General features: G+C 31.8%; 1 protein-coding gene and 1 non-coding gene across 2 annotated transcripts in view; one reads left to right on the plus strand and one right to left on the minus strand.

Moving 5' to 3' along the window:
* The window catches only part of Dscam2 (Down syndrome cell adhesion molecule 2), a 168,392-nt gene extending 146,713 nt beyond the window's left edge, over positions 1–21,679 (plus strand). Inside the window, exons 17-22 of the mRNA XM_065503597.1 lie at positions 3,116–3,403; positions 4,076–4,198; positions 9,989–10,149; positions 11,069–11,198; positions 15,845–15,935; positions 21,114–21,679. Of these exons, the coding sequence (XP_065359669.1) occupies positions 3,116–3,403; positions 4,076–4,198; positions 9,989–10,149; positions 11,069–11,198; positions 15,845–15,935; positions 21,114–21,606 (1,286 nt within the window). The 3' untranslated portion in view covers positions 21,607–21,679. The remainder of the gene's footprint in view (positions 1–3,115; positions 3,404–4,075; positions 4,199–9,988; positions 10,150–11,068; positions 11,199–15,844; positions 15,936–21,113) is intronic.
* TRNAQ-CUG (transfer RNA glutamine (anticodon CUG)) lies at positions 17,839–17,910 on the minus strand. The gene has a single exon. It is a non-coding gene; the product is annotated as a tRNA-Gln (tRNA).
* Positions 21,680–22,574: the final 895 nt, after the last annotated feature.

The following is a 22,574-nucleotide window of genomic DNA, read 5'->3' on the forward strand; positions in this document are numbered from 1 at the left end:
TACTTGGGACTTTACGTATCCCCCGATAAAATAATCTAATGGCGTCCAATTACATGAACAAGGTAGCCAGTAAACAGGTCTACTTCATAAAATTATTTTTTCACCAAATGTTTCTCTCAGTAAATTGATTTTATCGCGCTCTTCGTGGCATGTGGCACCAACCTGATAAAACCACATATCTGCAATAATAATACCTTCAAATTGAGGTAGGAAAAAGTTAGTAAGCATATTTCTATAAGTTTAATTGTTGAGCACGATGGCGTATTAACACATTTGGATCATCACCAATACTACTATGCACACTATCATTCGCTTGTTGACAGCGTCTTTGAGGATGCAAATTATTGTTAAGAATAAAAGTACTGCAAAAAATATTCATAGTTTCTCGTATTTATCGCTCTGATTTGCCATTATGAGTTCCATAAAATACATGTAGTGACCGATGAGTTTGTCGAATTGAAACATGATTTTCTAAATAAATTTGAAGAATTTGCCAACATTGCTCTGTCGTAATAGATAAATTGCCCAACCAAAACAAATTCCAAACAACCGATAACAGTCAAAGTAGCAGTCACAGAAAACAGTGCCGCCAGTTCAGAGTTATCCGCCTCTAAACAAAAACAATCCTTTACATATTTTCAAACCAAATGGTCATATTTATCGGTATAACTGTCATTTTGCTTAAGAGTCTAAAAGTTGCGCGAATCGATGACTGATTTTTAAAGTAAATTTGAATAATTTTGTAGCTTTTGTTCAAGTGCGAATCTCTTCATGAGAAAAAACACTGGTTATGTGTTAACTAATAGTTATACTGACAGTTGTCATACAAAAATTACTTTGAAGGATTACAAGTTTCAAGTCTCATTAAAATCGGCCCAAAATATATATATTTGGAATTAGAAATTCCAAATATTGAAAAATTTGACATTTGACCTTCACGATTTAAAGGTTAACGTTATCCGATTTTAGTAAAACTTTCAGACTATATTTAAAATTACCAGGGCTATAATATTATGAATAGATTTTACTTAAAATGTATAACAGTAAAAAAATTGGCCTCATTCGCCAAAATATGGACAAAAAAATAGTTTTTCTTGAAAATCGCAAAATTTAAATCGCAGGTACGGAAAAACTGTAACAGGTATTGACATATTTTTATTCCCTATTATGATCTCAATCAATGCTAATGTGATAATCGAAAAATTCTGAAATTTGTTTAACAAAATTTTTAAAAATTTTAAAATGAAGATTCGAAACAGCCGTTAAAAAAAAAATATTTTTTTTGGTTATACCTGCGAATAGGTTAACGGTATCCTACGAAGACAAAAACTCATACACAAGCAAATACGGATATATTTTAAATAAAAATTAGCTTTTATTTTAATTTTTCTCGAAATATTTTAATTTTGTTCCTAAATTTCTTGCTCAAGTGGCTTGAGACACGTTAATGATCTGGCGAACTTGTAATAACTTTACCATTTTTTAACCAAATTTTGTCAGTTATATCTCATTACAACGATAATTACGTACACATTTCGATTCTTTTGCATTCAATTGCAAAAGTATTTATTTAGTAGCAAAATTTTTTTCCGAATTTTGGCGATAATTTTTTTTTGGGTCATTTTGACCCAAACTCCTTTCAATTCCAAGGGTCAATTTCCAAAAAAATTTGTTAATGTAATATTCATTAACATAAATAAATCTACATATTTCTAGAAAACAATGCAGAAAGTTAACGAGTTTCACCTATTTATTCCATATAAATAGTGAAATTTAGCATATATCTGAACTTTGACCTCGATGAGCTTCCAGAAATCGTTGTCCGATTTGGCTAAAATTTTCAGCACTTAACTTTTAGGCCTGGTGTCACAATATTCCACCCGGCACTCTTCAAAATTTTAACAAATTTTTTTTTTTCCATACAACTGATTGTCACTCTAATATTTATATTGTTAAGTTTTTACCATTTAAAAACGGTGGTTTATCTCCTTTATATAAACCGTATTCTTTTGATTGTTAATAAAAGCTGTTTAGTAGTTTAAAATTGTAACAAATCTTTATTTATTCAAATGTACGCAACAACAATTTAAAATATCGCCCTGTATTTTAAACAAAAACTTATATTACACTCTTTATAATCTATAAAATTAACTGGTAATGCAGTTGTTGTTAATTCTAATAACGCCTATGATCAACTAAATTGACTGCAACCGCTGATACTATTTATATACAGTGGCATCTTCCACCAGCTTCATGAAATATCTTCATGGACAAAACTAGAATATTCTATTTCTGAAGATTTTACCAGCATCAATGTTATATTGCCATACTCACAAACAATATCATCAACATTGTCGATGTTTGGAAATTTGAAATATTTATTAACATGGTGAATATTGCAAGCTGACGATATAGGCCGTTAAATTCAAATTAATAGTGCAATTTCACAACAATATTGTTAATCGTGCAATGGCTCATATTTGAGGGACATCTTTAGAAAATATGTTTTTTGAGTTATCCTTTAATCAAGGATGATTTTTTATGCAATGATGGGAAACAGATTTATAGAAAAATACCTTAAAAATCTGCGTCTTAATAGCTTTAATAGGACATCAAAATTTATAAAAATCTGAGTTGTAATTCTAAAGTTATAAATAGTTTTATTTTAGGTATTTGGTACGCATCTATTAAAAAATATGAACATTAAGGATATGTATATAAAAAACCAAACTATAGCGAATTCCGAAATTGTGGAGAATTTTAAATTTTATATGTCCATGGGAAACATATATGTACACCAAATATTGTATTATTAAAATATTATTCAGAAGAGTAAAGGTTCAAAAATTCATGTTTTTGATCGAAAATTTTCTTTAGTCCCTTATATTAAATTTTTCAACTATAAATGGTTTGCATACATAAGGAAATATGGCCATTTATTTTGTTAAACTATTAATTGGTCATAATTCAAGTTACAACATGCTCCTTATGTGCACTATGTAATTTCATTTTACACATTATAGCATTTCTGTATTTTATTTTCATGATTTTTATGTTTTTTTTTTTGTTGTATACAATATATGAAAATGTTCTTTTCATCTTCTCTGTATTGTAGTGTCAAATGCCCTTAAACCACAACGACGTTTTACAATATCTGGTTTACAGCCATCCACACTCTATCAATTGCGCATGGAAGCACACAATGTGGCTGGTGTGTCGCAGGCTGAATTTACGTTTGTCACACTCACCAAAGAGGGTGATCCCCCGCCGCCAGAGATTGTGCAACGCGGACAACGTGGATCGAATGTATTTTATGGAAATGTTAACCTATTAATACCCAGCATTGCCACCGTATCGGGAATGATTTGTACGATTGCATTGGTTTTTATGTGCTACAGACACAGTAAGTATTAAACAAAAAAATAAAAATAAACAACAAAAACTGCAACAACAACAACAATACTAACTAAAATAGGCAAACAACAAAGTTTTTGTTAAAACTAAAACAATAAGTACCTCGAGCATGTTGTGCACTGGCTTGTGTCCTGTTCGTGTTCAAGTATGGTAAACAAATACAAAACAACACCGACTGACGGACTGGCTGACTGAATGAGTGCAAAAGCACTGAATTGTATAGAGGAGCTCTGTAGCAGCGCTCACAACACTACACAACATAAAACAATGCCAACGAAACATGCATAATTGTTAAGCGAAAACAAATTGAAAATAAATTATACAATAAATTACAATGAATGCTCTTGTTTGTTTATATTGCAAACATATACAAATATATAATACAGTCAGTAACTTAAAAGAATTTAATTATTGGGAAAAAAAATATTTGTTTTAAATAAATTTAATTACAAGTTAAATGAAATAATTTCAAACACATTAAATGTTTACTTTATTGTTCTATTGTGGCCAAATTACTGACATTTATTTTTTCTGAGAATAAACATTCTTTGTTTAGTTTTCCAATTTTATTTTTCCTTTTCGTGGACATTTCTGTATCAAATACATGTGCTGACACACAATACAACAATAATAACATTAAATTTTTGACTTCTATTTATAGAACAAGCTGGACGCATACAAAAGGAATCTCTGGAAAATCGTCAAAATTCAGAAGCGGCACAACGTGAGCGCTATTATGCCACCATACATAAAGTTTCCTTGCAGAATAATGATAAAATACCAGGTACGAAACAAGTTTACACACAAAAAATCATAAATTTCTATATTATAACCATTAATGTTAACCCTTGAAGTACTAGTATTAAATGAAAATGTAATATTGTCGTCCGAAGCACAATGTTCATTTTTATAGACGGCAATACTGAATATTAATATTTGTCAAAAACTCAATTCTCAAACTCCAAAAACAAAATTCGTATTCGATTTTCAAAAAATACGAATGATTTTTTTAAACAATTCAAATACTTTTTATTTTCATATACAGTGACCGACAAAAGTCTGCTTACGTCCATTATTTCCGTAACTCGCGGACTTCTAAACCATAATAAGTAAAAGTAATGTTGCAGATTTATTTCAAATGCATTTTTAGTAATATAACAAAAAAATATCGCTAAATTTATAATTAATTTAACTTTTATTCATAATATGTTGACAAAAGTCTACATACGATCTGTACACTAAATAAACATTTTTCAGCGAATACAAATTTTCATTAAATTCAATATTTCGTTGGACCACCACGGGCATGTACAAGCGTCTGGGCATCGAAGCAACTTAATTTTCCAGTTCTGCGGACGTTATATTTTGCCATTCTTCTGGAAGGTTCTCCTGCACAAGTAATAAGATGTTTTCGGATCTTCCGTTTTAAAATTTCCCACACGTGCTCAATAACATTTAAGTCCGGGCTTTGAGGTGGTGTGTACAATTTTCATGGGGCATGGTAGAGTAGCCAATCTTTGACAATTTGAGACCAATGTTTCGGATCGTTATCTTGCTGAAAAATCCAACTTTAACCATGAGTTAAAATATCAATGGATGCTCTCAAATTTTGTTCCAAAATGGATTTGTACTGATAACGATCCATATTATCCTAAATAAACACTATCATTCCCACTCCAGAAGTAGCGACAGCAACCCAAACCATCACACTGCCAACACCAGCGAGTTAGTTTTTCGGATCCATTGCTGTATTTGTTTTGCGCCATTCTTTATCTCTCCCATCACTTCCAAATATGTTATACTTCAACTCATCAGTGAACAAAACTCGCTTCCAGAAACCATGTCCTTTTCAAAGTACTTTTGGATGAATTCCAAACGAAGTTTGCGATCCGTTCGCTAATTTACGAGGATTTCTGCTTTAATTACCATTATTATTTAAGGTTCTTTGAATTGTTCGTGGGTGAACAATAACTTCTGATCTTGTTGCGAGTTCTTTGGCCAATTTTGTGGTATTTACTTTTGAGTTTTTGTTGACTTCTTTTAAAATGAAGATTACATCTGTACGATGTAGTTTCTTTGGGCGACCACTTCGCAGCTTGTTTTTAACTCTACCAGTTTTTCAAAGTTACTGAATATTGTTTGAACTGTAGACTTAATAAATTGTAAGCTTATCTGTTAGTATTCAAAAAAAAACCAGGACATGCTGTTGTCAATGTTTTTTTTTTTATTGTTTTTATGAATAATTTTGCAAGTTTACATTGCATTAACATTTTTTTTGGTGCATAGCAATAAAAATAGATTTCAAACAAAACTGCATTATTATTTTTTTATTTACCGGGTTTTCTCTAATAAAGTGGCAAAAAATGGGGTCGTACGTAGACTTATGTGGACCACTGTAAATAGAAATAAAGCAAACAAAAATGTCAAAAAAATATGAAACAAAAACAAGTAAGAAAGTATGGTCGGTCAAGCCAGACCATATAAAACCCTACACCAAGTAAATGAGCAAAAACATATTTCTTTTAAAATATCAATAGTTTATATTCGTGAGTGATTTTCAGAAGTGGGTCTTATATGGGAGCTATGACCAATTATGAACCGATCACCATGAATGAAAGTTATTTATGTTGAATTTTGTGTACATACTAGTATTGTTAAAAGATTTCTGCACGATAAAGTAATTTTTGGAAGCGGGTCTGTATGGGAGCTATGGCTAATTATGGACGGATCGTAACAAAATTTGGTGACATGAATTTGGAGCGAAATTTGTGGAGATACATATATAAATTAAACATTTATGGACGATAAAGTTCAATTTCGGTAGGACATTTGTATGGGGGCTATGTGAAATAAAGGATCGATTTCAGCCAGGCTTGGTCCTTGGGCCAAACAAATTATATTTACCAAATTTTATCGAAATATCTTCAAAATTGCGACCTGTACTTTGCGCACAAGGTTTACATGGACAGCCAACCAGCCAGCCAGACGGACTGACGGACTGACGGACGTCGTTTAATCAACTCAGAAACTGATTCTAAGTCGATCGGTATACTTTAAGGTGGGCCAATATTTTGGGCGTTATAAACATCTGCACAACTCTATGCCTCCCCACTATGGTGGTGTAGGGTATAATAAAGTTTGCAGAAAAATATCGACCATAGAAATAAAATATTTGTAATACTATAGTTAACTTTAATATAGACATAAATCACACGACCTAATTTCATGGTGCTCGGTCCATAATTGGTCATACCTCCCATATACGGCCCACTTCCGAAAATCACTCAAAAATATAAATTATTGAAATTTTAAAAGAAATATGTTTTTGCTCTATTATTTAGTGTAGGGTACAACCCCACAACATGACCCCTTATCCACCATGTTTGACAGTGTTTACTACATTGTTATTTTCCAATTCAGTGTTTGGCCTTCTCCAAACTGTTACTCTGCTGTCCGATTAAAAAATATTATTGAAAAATATTATCTAACAATAGTATTACGTTCCAGAAATTTTCAGATTTATTTTTGTAAGATTGTTTGTAAGTATTTTTCAATCGGACGACAGAGTAAGAGTTTGGAGAAGACCAAACACTGAATTTGAAAATAACAATGTAGTAAACACTGTCAAACATGGCGGATAAGGGGTCATGTTGTGGGGTTGTATGGCTGCATCTGGTGGAAACTTAGTTTTCATCGACGGTTCAATGGACAAAACAGTGTACCTTAATATTTTAAAAGAAAACCTACTACAATGCGCTCTAAAGTTAAAGCTTGGGAATATTTCTGTTATCAACAGAACAATGACCACAAACACACTGCCCATGACGTCTGAATATGGGTAGGGCATCATGTTCCCCACATTCTCTCGACTCCTCCGCAATCACCTGACATGAATTCCATAGGACATTTGTGGGATAAATTGGCCGAACGTGTAGGAAAGCACCATATTATTAGTAAGACTCAACTTAAAGAAGTCCTGTCACAAAAATGGCAAAATATTTGAGCTTACGTCACCAAAAATTGGTCGATTCAATGCCAAGACGATTAAAAGAAGTCATTAAAAAAATAGGCTACTCCACAAAATATTAAACTATTTAAAAAAACTATTTTCCTATTAAAAATTAGAAACTGTGTGAATATTTTTGTCCCCCTTAAAATCGAACTTCGAAACATTAGATAATTATTTTTCTGAAATGTGCCACCTTATGTTTAGTTTTTCCATATATTTCCATAAGTTATATGTAAATAAATATTTTTGTTGAAATCCGTACAAATGTTGGGGCCTTCGTTTAAAAAATATGGACGATTAAAGATAAATCTGTATGCTGTGTGAATATTTAAGTCCGGCACTGTATATGTGCCTGTTACTTGCTATATTCAGTAACTGTTGTTACCAGAGATTTTTCAATCACAGTGATTAAATCACAGGTATGGAAATATAGCTCATATCTAACCTCCATACAATGTAAATAACTACTTTCGAATATCTGTACCGCAATTCTGTAACTTTTTATACTTTCCTACCGATGTCGTTAAGTAACGAAAACTATCGGTTGCTTTAACGAATTTAATATTCACTATTTGAAGTTAACGATATCTCTCGGTAATAAATTTTAACGACAAATATAGTTAAAAATATAAATGTCAATATTTATAAAATTAAAAAATCATAAAAATATTTACTATTTTTTCGTGTTTGCAGATAAATTCGTAGTCGTGTGAATAAATAATCGCATTTATATATAAAAATCAAGCATCAGCTCACCCAAATATGTTCGCGAAACCTACTGAAAACACTGGGATTTTTTCTAAAAATCCCAGTGTAATACATATGTCTATGCCACCACATATCATTAATTCAGAATTTAGATATGTGTTGTTATAAGGACAGTCGACAAATTCAGATGAATTTCCTTCTTAGAATACTGTCTTAAAAACGATTTTATAACTTTTATATAAGTTTATAATCGTATCACATCTCCAAAAATGGAAATTGAATATAGGGATAAACATTATACACTCCAGAAATGTGTTAATTATGGATATTATGCCCCAAATAAAAGTTGCTCTTAAAATTTTAATATTATTTTCTAAAATTAATATAATTGGTCAATTCACAACGTATCTTATCATGTCATATTGTCCTAATATTTCACAGTGGATTGTATTGCTTTTCAAAATAAATATTATTGGTCAATTCACAAGGTCTCATAATGTCCTAATATTTCACAGTGGTTTTTATTGCTTTTCAAGCTAAAAAAGTCCTAAAATAATACTACTATGTATGCTTTGTTTATTGTGTTATCGTAACCAGCCAGCAGAGACCTGTGCCGAATGCCTAAGAGTCGGTTAAGCCGAGCCGCCGAGACGAAATATGTTAGGACATTATGACAATATGACTGATAAGAGACCTTGTGAATTGACCAAATATATGTACAAATTTATCTTAAAAAGATAATTAAAGCATGTGAATTTTTATATTAAAAACACAAATCAGTCCGTATCTAACAAACACAAAAAAGTTGACTAACCGTACTTTCAAAAAACAACTTAATTCGAATATTTATGTTACAAAACTAACTCCTAAACAATTATCGTTATGGCTTAACTAGAACATTTTATTTGTCGTTAACCTACCGACAAATTTCGTTATCTACCGACTATTTTTAACGAAAATAATCGGTAAAATTTAATTCGGAATATCTCTTAACGATAAATATTGTTAACTAACGAATTTTGATTACTTAACGACAAAATTTTGTCGTTAAAAAGTTACAGAATTGCGGTACTGGAGAACTATAATTGTAAAAGTATTAAAACTTTGTACGAATTAATTTTTGATCACTATGCGGAGTTCAGCTGAAAATGGTCTAGATCGGAACAGTGGGTGTGGCACCTCCCATATTAAGTACATAGACAATTTATTATAAGTTTACGTAATTTGGCTGATATTATCAAATAACTGGTGAATTGTATTACAGCAAACCGTAAAACTTTTAAGTGTATATTACAAATATCTAAATAATTGAACAGTGGAAGTATGACATCAATTATAAAGAAAATTCTAATTTCGAGAGTCTTTAAGTTATTTTTGAATCATAATACAAGTGGTAAAATCAACCAATATATGTTTAAGATATTCTGGAGCAGAGGTTATATTAAAACTATATCGAATGTGCTATATTCCATTTTGATATCTATAAGAAATTTATAACCATTTGGGTGATTTTCTTTAGTGTGGCATATTTTGGAGATATTATGAATTATGCAGCAGTATTATTGCAGTATTATTTATACTATTATTAAGAGAGTAAAATTTATAAAAGCCCTATGTTTTAAGTCCTTAAGTTACAAATTATGTCTTAATGAGTTTAATAGCTGTCTCCATAAATATGTGCCCATTAGATGTTTCAGAAACAAATAAAATCTTTTGTTTTCTTTTCATTGAACCTGGTAATTAAAGGGTTAACACGTACAATTCATACTTATATTGTTCAATTAATTAATATAAATGATTTTTGGTTTTCTTTTTATATTTCTCTGTTCGTGCATACGTACGGGTTTGTGTGTGTAGAAACCTCAGAGGATATTTCACCATATGCTACGTTTCAGCTATCAGAAAGTGGAAATATGTCTCAACCGCATCATGCTGGTCCAGCCAATACACTGCTGCATTCATTTATGTATCACGAACGTGCTTTAACGGAGGGTTGCTCATCGACACCACCTGCTGCGGTATTAAAATCTACCCATCATCACTACCACCACAACCAAAATCAACGTCCAACTAAGACTATTCATAATCATTATCAAACCTCACCGTTTCATAATATCGTGCGTTTATTTAATACATAATTTTTTTCATTTCATTTTCTGTTTTTTTTCTCTTTTAATTTTGTCTTGATTTCTATTGTTTTATGATTTATTGTTGTTTCTGGTTGGTCTAACAGTTTTAGTTGTAAAACAAAATTTTTTAAAATAAAAATTAAATAGTAAAACAAAAGCATTGTTGTGGCAACTTATAGTTTTTTGCAAAACAATCAGCAGCAGTAAGAAGCTCAACTCCAGCAAACCAACCCTCACTCACACACCAGTCAGCCAGTCAGATGGCCACAACTGCAGTATTTTTAGTACATTAAACTAAATAAAAGCTTTTAAATGTTTTTTTTTCGTTTTATTGTTTTATAAAGATTATTTTTTGGTTTATATTTTATTGTTCTTAAATTTTTTGTATTCATTTTTATATGACGGTAAACTGTGGGATTTTTCTATTTACTAAAACTCGCCTTTTTTTTTAAATGTAAATTATTTGTAATTTATTGGTTTTTATTTATTTGTTTTAATTTCTATATAAAAAAATGTATATTTAAATTGTGTACAAAAAAATAAGCCAAATGAACGCTTGATATTATAAACTTTTAACTCTCCTCTATTCTTTTTTTTCAACAATTTTATTGTTTGAATTTTTATTTTTGTATAAGAAAACAAAATTCATATTGTACTACCATTTCTAAGTAGAGTAGAATGCTTAAACGCTTTTGTAGCATTAATCCCATAAATCCTCATAGCTATTTTTTCAACAACTCACTTTTATAAACAGCAATTGATTTTTTTTTTCTTTGCTATTTTTTTTTTGTATTCGTATTTACTGTAGTCTTCTAAAAATCGCCGCCGTCATTCCCGCAAAACAGAGCCAGAAAGTGAAGAGTCCGAATCGGATCAGGACCAACTGACTTCGAGTCGTACGGAGTCATCTAATCAGCATGAGGGGAAAATGAAGCACAGTAAGTTTATTGAATGATTTAAATAATTATTTCGAAAAGTATTTGGTTGAAAATATGTGTATGCTATAATATTTATTCGAAAGTAGATGAATAGGTGGAAGAAATTTACATTCGTCATTCCGAATTTTAAATAAATATCCACAATTCACTTTCAGTATTTCCTTTTTTATATAAACTTTTTGGACCAGGAATTTTAGAAATTGATTGTTGCAGTTCAAATCGAAATTTCGATCTCATATACAATCCATGCTACCAATATGCCACGTTTAATGGTAAAAACGTAGCTTCTAAGGTACAGCTCACTTTGTTGTATAATAAACTGCTGCAAGCAATCGTAAATATTTCTATAATAAATTGTTCACAGCAGTCGTGGCTCTTTCTATAACAATTGTTTACCAGCAATAGCAATTTGTTGCTAGAAATCGTGGCTCCTTCTATAATCGTGGGTCTTTCTTTTTACCAGCAATAGTAATTTCCGAAACAAATTGTTGCCAGCAATTTGTAAAACAAATTGTTGCCACCAGTAGTGACACATTCCAAAAAAAATTGTTGCCAGCAATCGTGGCACTTTTTAAAGTAAATTGTTGGCAGCAGTCGTGGCTCTTTCTATAAGAAATTATTGCCTCTAGCAATCGAGGCTCTTTATATAAAAAATCGTTGCCAGTAATCGTGGCTCGTTCTAAAACAACTTTATGTCAGCAATCCTAAGTCTTTCTATAACAAATTGTTGCCGGCAATCGTAGCTCGTTCTATTATAAATTGTTGCCAGCAATCGTGGCTCTTTCTATTATAAATTATTACCAGCAATCGTGGTTGTTTCTAAAACAAATTGTTGCCAGCAATCTTGGATCTTTACATAACAAATTGTTGCCAGCAATAGTGGCTCTTTCTTTAACAAACTATTGCCAGCAATCGAACCTCTTTCTATTATAAATTGTTGCCAGCAATCGTGGCTCTTTCTAAATCATATTGTTGCCAGCAATCGGGACTCTGTCCATAACAAAATATTGCTTACAATCGTGGCTCTTTCTATAATAAATTGTTGTCAGCAATGGTGGCTCTGTCTATAATAAAATTTTGCCAGAAATCGTGGCTCTATCAATAACAGAATGTTGCCAGAAATCGTGGCTCTTTATACAACAAATTGTTTCTAACAATAGTGGATCTTTCTATAGTAAATTGTTGCCAGCGATCGTTGCTCTGTCTATAACAGAATGTTGCCAGCAATGGCTGCTCTGTCTACAACAAAATGTAGCCAGCAATCGTGGCTCTGTCTATAACAAAATGTTGCCAGCAATCGTGGATCTTTCCATGACAAATGCTTGCCAGCAGTATTGACTCTTCATATAAAAAATTGTTGCCAGCAATCGTGGTTCTTTGTATAATAAATTGTTGCCAGCAATCGTGGCTGTTTCTATAATAAATTGTTGCCAGAAATCGTGACACTGTCCATAACACAATGTTTCCAGCAATCGTGGCTCTTTCTATAAGAAATTATTGCCTCTAATCATGTCTCATTCCATAACAAATTTTTGCTAGCAACTGTGGCTCTTTATATCAAAAATTGTTGCCAGTAATCGTGGCTCGTTCTAAAACAACTTGATGTCAGCAATCCTAAGTCTTTCTATAACAAATTGTTGCCAGCAATCGTAGCCCCTTCTATTATAAATTGTTGCCAGCAATAGTGGCTCTTTCTAAAACAAATTGTTGCCAGCAATGATAGGTCTTTCTATAACAAATTGTTGCCAGCGATCTTGGATCGTTCCATAACAAATTGTTGCCAGCAATAGTGGCTCTTTCTTTAACAAACTATTGCCAGCAATCGAACCTCTTTCTATTATAAATTGTTGCCAGCAATAGTGGCTCTTTCTTTAACAAACTATTGCCAGCAATCGAACCTATTTCTATTATAAATTGTTGCCAGCAATCGTGGCTCTTTATAAATCAAATAATTGCCAGCAATCGTGACTCTTTCTATAATAAATTGTTGCCAGCAATCGTGACTCTGTCCATAACAAAATATTGCTTACAATCATGGCTCTTTCTATAATAAATTGTTGTCAGCAATGATGGCTCTGTCTATAACAAAATTTTGCCAGCAATCGTGGCTCTTTACACAGCAAATTGTTTCCAGCAATCGTAGCTCTTTCTATAATAAATTGTTGCCAGCGATCGTTGCTCTGTCTATAACAAAATGTTGCCAGCGATCGCTGCTCTGTCTATAACAAAATGTTGCTAGCAATCGCGGCTCTTTCCATGACAAATGCTTGCCAGCAGTATTGACTCTTCATATAAAAAATTGTTGCCTGCAATCGTGGTTCTTTCTATAATAAATTATTGCCAGCAATGGTGGCTCTGTCCATAACAAAATGATGGCAACAATTGTAGTTCTTTCTAATACAAATTGGTGCCAGCAATTGTTGCTCTTTCTAATGAAAATTGTTGACAGCAATCGTGGCTCATTCTATAACTAAATGTTACCAGTAATGGTGGCTCTTTCTATAACAAATTGTTGACAGTAATCGTGGCTCTTTCTGTACCAAAATGATGCCAGCTATCGTGGCTGTTTCTATAATAAATTGTTGCCAGAAATCGTGACACTGTCCATAACACAATGTTGCCAGCAATCGTGGCTCTTTCTATAATAAATTGTTGCCAACAATCGTCGTTCTTTCTATAATAAATTGTTGCCAGCAATCGTGACTCTGTCCATAAGAAAATGTTGACAGCAATCGTGGCTCTTTCTATAATAAATTGTTGCCGACAATCGTAGATCTTTCTGTAATAAATTGGTACCAGAAATGGTGGATCTTTCTATAACAAAATGTTGCTAGCAATGGTGGCTCTTTCTATAATAAATTGTTGCCAGCAATCGTGGCTGTTTCTATAACAAAATGATGCCAGCAATCGTGGATGTTTCTATAATAAATTGTTGCCAGAAATCGTGATACTGTCCATAACACAATGTTGCCAGCAAACCTGGCTCTTTCTATAACAAATTGCTGCCAACAATCGTCGTTATTTCTATAATAAATTGTTGCGTGGCTCTTTCGGTAATAAATTGTTGCCGGCATTCGTAGCTCTTTCTGTAATAAATTGGTACCAGCAGTGGTGGCTGTTTCTATAACAAAATGTTGCCAGAAATCGTGGATCTTTTTGTATTAAATTGTTGCCAGCAATCGTGAGACTTTCCATAGCAAATTATTGCAGGCAATCGTGGCTCTTTCCACAACAAATTGTTGCCAACAATCGTGGTTCATTCCACAACAAATTGTTGCCAACAATCGTGGTACTTTCTATAATAAATTTTTGCCAGCAATGGTGGCTATTTCAATAGCAAATTGTTGCCAGCAATTGTAGCTCCTTCTATAACAAAATGTTGCCAGCAATGGTGGATCTTTCAATATTAAATTGTCGTCAGTCTCGGCTCTTCCAACAACAAATTGTTGCTAACACTCGTGGCTCTTTCTAAAACAAATTGGTACCAACACTCGTGGCTCTTTCTAAAACATATTGTTGCCAACAATTGCTATGCTTTAAATTATTTAAACTTTGTAGGAGTTAATTTCGAATCACTGTACGGAGTTTGATTTAAAATGGGCGTGGGACCTATCATATAAAGTGAATAGTTATTTTGGAATATCTGGAGAACTATAATTGTGAAATGATTCAAAGTTTATAAGATTTAATTTTTTGTCACATGAAGTTCAACCAAAAATGGAAGAAATCGGAACAGGGGCTGATTCATCTGCCATACAAAGCAATTGGTTATTTCTAAATATTCTGGGAACTATATTTAAATATAAAGTTCATATTCAATTTCGAATAACGGAATAACTAAATTTTCGAGATTCTCCACACAACTTCCTTCTATAACTAATTTCTGGCTACAAGACTACTTAGAAATTTGGATCGACGAGAATCAGTAAAACACCAATCAGAGCCAATGACATGTAGGGAAGAATCTCGAAATTATCTGAGATGAAAACAAGTTCCAATTTGATTTTCATTTAGGAATCTTTCCGATGAGCATAACCATATGTTATCCAAAAATTTTCATTTGATATTAATTTCAACCAAATCTTTTCATTGCATAAATATTATAAAATTTAAGTATAAATATATTAAGATATTTTTAAGTAACTATTAAATATTGATTGTATACGCTTTATTTTAACAAAATTTTCAATTCTTTCACAGACTCAAGATTAACACCACATTTTCAAAATCACAATATATCAATAACTTATCTGTAGTATTAAATATTTAAACTATCTATCTATCTACCTACTTACGTAAATATTTTTTTAAGAATTTCTAATAAAACTATAAGACTTAAAGAAAACAAACAAACAAACAAAACACAAAAATACACTCTCTATTACTCTAATTTATACATAAAATCAACAAGTATACAAAAAATAAATAATAGCAGTAATAACAAACTAAAATATTCCTTATTTTTAAACATATTTTGATGCTTGTTTTCATGTAAATTCATTTTACATTGTATTGTACATACAAATATTTTGATTTTTAAACATTTGTGTATTGTATTGATCCTTCCTAGCAAAACAAAAAAAAGAAACTACCAATTTTGTCTTTATTTATATTTGTTTTGTCTTCTTTTTTCCCCATTCCCACAGGTTTCATCTACCATGGAGCACAATCAAGCACATCCTCTGATCTATCACCAATGTCCGAACAAAAATCATTGCCACGTCGCGGTCGTTCAAGGTATCATCATCAATTATATCAGTTTTCCACCAACACAACACCGCGACATCATAACAATAGCAAAAACTCGTCTAGCAATAATTCCAATTCGAATAAGATACTGTCGCCACGCAGTGGTGTCGGTAATCTAAAATCCATATCGAGTACATTTAAATCACAAGATTCCATACAATGTCACATACCCACATTGGTTAAGTCACCTTCCATAACACACCAACAGCAACAACAACAACAACAGCAGCAACACCTCCAACACCAACAGCAACTGCAATTGCAACAACACCAAAAACACAACCAACCATCTAACATTAACACATCCAGTAGTTTTACCAGTAGCAATAGTAGCAAATTATCACAACAACCCCTACTTGTCACACCCAAAATTGCACCACACCATTCCCAGCAGCACAACACAGCCAACCTTAATGACCACCACTCATCCGACCTGTTAGATAGTAGTAGTTGTACTAACTCCCTTGCATCTGTAGCCCCCTCCCTGGCATGCATGCAGCCATCATCACAATTTCGTCCCATAGCTCACAAGGCCGACGAAGGTCTATCGGGTGGCACACTCTTGAATCCATCCACCGCACCTCTATCGTCAAAATTCTTTACGGCACCAACACTGCCCAAATAGGATACGGCCCTTGGGGGCAGTGTGGATGGAAGTCTGGTCGATAGCGATGGCATAGTCAATAGTTTTGGCTATAATATCGGCGAGATTTCATGTACCTACATGAACCCCATCGATCAGAAATTCGACTATGAATCATAGGAATAGGCAACTGTGACCACCTTAGGTGGTGGAGTGTAAGATAAACAAAGTTGCAGGAAATTTTGGGGGTAAAAAAAGATGTATATTTTTGTAAATAAGATTCAGAAAATGTTATGTTACTGTAGCATATTTGAATGTGTAAATATGTAATATATTGTGTAATTCATATGAATTGTTATTTGAAGAATTTTGTTGAATTCAAAAATTTAAGTAAATAAAGTACTTATGTTTACTAAAGCGGCTTAAGTAAAAAGTTACTCCATTAAATTGTAGCAAATAAAAATGGCTCATTATAAGATTTCGAATATGTTTGTTTTAAGTATATCAAAGAATTGATCAGATAGATTTTCAAATGCTTTTCATTATTTTCTCCTAAGATTTTGTATTATAACATATAAAAGTTTCATTAGAAACCTGAAACGTCGATGAATAGTTGTGCATGTTTACTGTAACCATTTCAACATTTTTACAAGTTTTTTAACAATATTATAGTCAGTAACTATTTATATGATTGTGGCAACCATAATATGGTAAATTTACGATTCACATGATTGTATCAATCATATATATAGTTACAGTAAACATGTATATGTTTGTGACAACCATTTTTATAATGAAGGACTTATCATATTATGTTGCTCTCGGCCTATGGATATCATAAACTGAGAACAACAATTATGATATAATGATTCATCATAAATATGGTTGTCACAAACATATACTTGTTTATTGTAACCATATATATAATTGAATATAATAATGATATGTTTGCATAGTGAATTCTTCACCATTCATACTTATTTTCAAACTTCATTACCGAAGGTTATTTTTATTATTTTTCTACTAGAAAAAGTACATAATTTTGTCTGCGATGTCTCAATTTGGCTGCGACACAGTTTAAATAAAAACAATTGTAGTACAAAAAAATCTGCTGCAGCCGTGAGTTGAACTTGCGATCTCATATTCAAAGCAGTAGTAAAGTTGTTACATTTAAAATTGTGAGCGAAGTTTTTTCTGGTATTATTCGATTTACCTTAATTCGAAATTCCAGTGAAAGAAAAAAAAAATAATTTTCATACCTAGTTCACTTGCTTTTCAAAAAAGAATATTTGAAAATATTAAAAACTTAGGTCCCACCGAGACTTGAACTCGGATCGCTGGATTCAGAGTCCAGAGTGCTTACCATTACACCATGGAACCCTTGAAATTATGTTTACAGAAAATTAATTTTAATACCATTTTGCTAAATATTTTTTTTTTTGTTAATTTGTTTTGTCATGTAAACGTTTAAGAAAGGCTATTCATAAACTATTTTCAAATATAAACAACGTTTTAAAATCAAATTATTTATACAAATTTAGCTTTAAAAAAATATTGTTCAAAACTAACCCTTATCTGTGCTTGGTTTCAAAATTAACTCACATCCAAAAAGATACAGTCTGCTTAAAATGTTTGGAAAATTTACTTTAAAATATTTTATAAAGGGGCTGATAAAGAAACACGACCCAAAAACAATTTTAAATTTTTTGTACGAAAATCTCTAAATATAATTTGGAAACAGAGTGTTGTTTCCTAAAATTTGTTTAAAATGAAAAATATTAAAATTAATAATTTTATACATGGGATCGAAATTGGAACAAGTTTGGTGGCGGATAATTTTGGTATCAATACAAAAATGAGTTTATTTAAATTTTTTTTGTATTCATAAACCTAAAGAGAAATGGAACATCTTATAGTGCATTTACACTTGTAATTTTCAAACTAGTTTATGATCATAAGCAACTTTCATAAACTATACCGTTTACGTCAGCATTTTAGACAGTTAAGTGGTTTATTTTTGAAAATTCCGCATTTTAGACAGTTAAGTGGTTTATTTTTGACAAGTCATAAAACAGCTGACTTCAATATAAAAAAATTTAATAAAAATATGGACGTTGTTACAAAAAAACGTTGCTACATATATATATACATCAAGGCGGGTCGATTTTTTTTCACGAAAAATCATATAGCAGAAACGCATTCTACGGAAAATTCTAAGAAATTTCCCCAATAAATAATAGTTTTTTTTATTGGATAAAAGACGATATGCCCAAGATAGGATTTGATTTTAAACCTGTGGTTTCTTCAGGAAACTTTTTTTTTACTTTTTGATCGTCCATACAAATCAACCCGGCTTAATATACATATATTCTGGATTGTTATAGATAGTGGAGTCGATATACCCATGTCCGTCTGTATGTTGAAATCAACTTCCCGTGGCCCCCAAATAACTTACATACATGATTCTTACATAAGAAAAAGTGCAATATTTTTGAAGAACTGAGTTTTAAAAGTGGCATATTTTTTAATCTAAAAAACTTGTCAAAAGGTTAAATGGAATCCCGCAATTCCTAAAAATTGAAGCAAAATTCCCAAAAATTTTATATTTTACAATTTTACCCATAGGGTAGACATTTCCTTCGGGGATGAAAAAATGCTTTGGGAATAAATAGGGAATACACCAAGATTTCTAAAGTTGCTTTCCCTTTTCTGATCCGAGCTTTGGGATTTTAGAACATGTGGCCCAAAATTGAAATTTTGATAAAAAAAATTTCAAAAAACAGCAAAAATCTACTATTTTTTTAATTGATAAATTGAAAATCGTTTATTTTTGGTTCAATAATTGATATTGCTTTGAAATCTTCCATATATTATTGGTAATTTAGTTGACTAACTAACAAAAAAAAATCATGTCCATTGAGTCGAAAACTACGATCTATATTTTTAAAAATACCGACCAAGTTATGGCAAGATTTAAAAATTTCAATTTTGAAATGCCTATAACTCGAAAATATGTAGGATACATACCTTGGCTACACCCTCGTCAAACTGTATCGCGATAGGACGAGCCTTTTAGAAATGTCAGATTTATTTACAAAATATGATGAAATGAACTGTGCAACGGAGTATATATGCCGGACCAACAATGGGTCAAAATCGGAAAAAAAGATTTTTAACCCGAATTCTTTTTCATCAAAAAAATATTTTTTTACTAACAAACTATTTTTTTGGAATTTTGTTACCTAAAAATAACACTGCACAACACCAAAAAAAATTACGAGGTCCGACCAATAAATTTTGATAGAGGAGACCAAAAAAAGACACGTGTATCGGCGTTTTGAAAGTTTACATCTGAATTTCATTTGAGGGGGGGTTAAAGTTTCCCAACTCTGGCAAATTCTTATTGTAAATCGTCATAAGAAATCATGTGATCCTTACATTTTAGATGTGTTCAGCAAAATTATGCAAAATGTTATGGAGAATATTTTTGTAGAATATGTTAACCCTCTAACTCCTCAAGGCATGGGTGTTTTTTGTCCTTCTTTTAAAAAAGAGCAACAAACTCCATTAAAACTGGGATTTAAGGGGTTAAAATGTTCCGTAAAAATATTGTCCGTGAAATTTTCATGTAAACTTTCAAAACGCTGATACACGTGTCTTTTTTTTTTGTCTGCTCTCTCAAAATTTATTGGTCGGACCTTGTAATTTTGGAAAAAATTTGATTTTGTTGTATAGTGTAATTAAAATTTTTATTTAAAAGTATAATTTGGTAAGATTTGGAACAGCCGAATATAACTCTCTTACTTGTTTTCTGCACAGCATAACAAAAAAAACAAACTATTGACGCGTTAGTTGACAATGTCACCAGAAATACACTAGAACTGTTGCCTCTAACATACCTCTACTGACGCTCAAAGGAAAGTTGATGAAATGTTTAACTAGTGTAATTGAAGATAGAGAAATAGTGTTATAGACATAGGGTTCTAGGCAGATTACAGGGAACTCAAAAATTGAGGTCGTATATAAACAACCATATTTAAAACATTTTTTAGAAGTTTTTCCATAATATCTTCTGAATCTTATTTACAAAACAACATTAAAAGCAAAATCATTTTCACTTTTATATGCAGAACATAAAATGTGAAAATGTGTAGCTTAAAATAAATTCTAATCTCGCTATATTCGTTGGTTAACCTATTCATCAGTTATTATTATTTTGGTTTTTAATGTTTTCCTATAAAATAAAAAATCATCATTTGCTTCAACGCTTTTTTCTTGAATTCAAATATTTATCATTATTCAGCCAACAGCATTGACTTGAACAACAGCAACACGAATACTTTCATTGTGAATAAAACCATACTTGTATACGAATTCGTACTCGTACTCGTACATTAGTTTGTTACGCATTTATGTAGACGGTATTTATTTTCATTCATTGTTGTTACTCTATATACTCTTTATATGTATTTATGTAGTGCTCAACTTCTACTATATAAATCTAAACAAAAAAAAAAAAAGAAATTGCAAAAATATTGTCATATAAATATGTACTACCAAATACTTGTCCAATCTATAATTAGGCCTGGAGGTGCTATACGCACCCTGCATCCATTGCAGCTACAAGCTGAATGCAATGTAATTTCCAATAGTGGATTCCATCAAATACCCGTTGAAGTAGCTATACCGGCGGAACGTGCTGAAGTTGCACAGGTTGAATGTGATGTGGAAACGTTGAAGAAATTAAAATTAGGTCTGAGATCAACACTCTGGTCACGTCCGGCCTCCACAACATCACATTTGTTAAGACAGCAACAGCAGCAACAGCAAAGACCACAAGAGGCTCGTCCAATTTCACAGCCACAGTTACAGCAACTGCAGCAGCAGCCACAACAAGTTGTACATAAAAACCAACAACAACAACAACAGCAACAACCATCATCAAAATCACCATCGCCCTCGTCAGCTACAACAGCAACAACAACACAAAAACAACAACAGCAAGCACGACAACATTCACCAGCACCCACACAAAAACTTCTAACTGAAAAATCCGATTATTCCATATCGGTGTGAGACAGTGACAACAACAAATACTAATACCCCTTTTGTTGTTGTTAAAAATCTAGAAAGACATGAAACGAATAAATATTTAAAACAAACGATCTCCTCGATACACTGCAAAACAATAATTAACTGAAATTAAGAAGAAAATAATAAAAAAAAGAAATTATTTATTAGACTGCAACTAAAACTACGAGTATAACTACTACAGCGATTAGCAACTACTATTTACTTACTTATAGGCGTACAATTATGTACAAACTCCTCTTATTGTGGTCTTTCCAAACTAAAGCAAATAGTGATGATAATAAAAAATTTATTTGAGGTAATTAAATCGTTTTGTTAGTGAGTCTATGATAGTGAGAAAGATTGAAAGTATTTGTGTATATGTTTTGTTTTCTCTTTTTTTAATTTTTTCTTTCGACTGCTCTACCCAGTAGGAATATGTATAAATTAAATCGTTTATTTCAAAAACCAGTTAAGCAACAAAAAATCCAAAAATGAGTTATTTGGTGATAACTGTTTTATAAAGGTAAATGCATAGTTTAATGCCAAAAAACTAAATACTGAATAAACCCTATTATGGTTAAGCAAAGCCGAGAAATCCCTGTTTACTGCTGAAAGAAGTCGAGTATCAGCACTTGACTAGCACGACTAGGCCGAAATTAATTTTTTTTCTCATAAATGTTCTACGCCTCAATAAAGGTTTCAATAAAGGTCTCAATCTAGGCCTCAATACAGGTCAGTGTCAAATACCACTACAATTCAATTTACATTGATCTGATTTCGAATAGAGGCTGATTAAAATACACTCCGTCAATTCTTCATTACGAAATTATGTACAAAAGTCGATGATATGGAAACCGAGCATAAGCAAATCACACTATGATACACCAAAAATCTGTTTTATTGGAGTCCGCCGAGTTCAAAAATAATTATAGTTCTTCTCGATCACTGTGTTTAATACATTTTAACTTAAT

This window comes from Calliphora vicina, chromosome 3 (genome assembly GCF_958450345.1).
Source record: "Calliphora vicina chromosome 3, idCalVici1.1, whole genome shotgun sequence".
Taxonomy (NCBI): Eukaryota; Metazoa; Arthropoda; class Insecta; order Diptera; family Calliphoridae; genus Calliphora; species Calliphora vicina.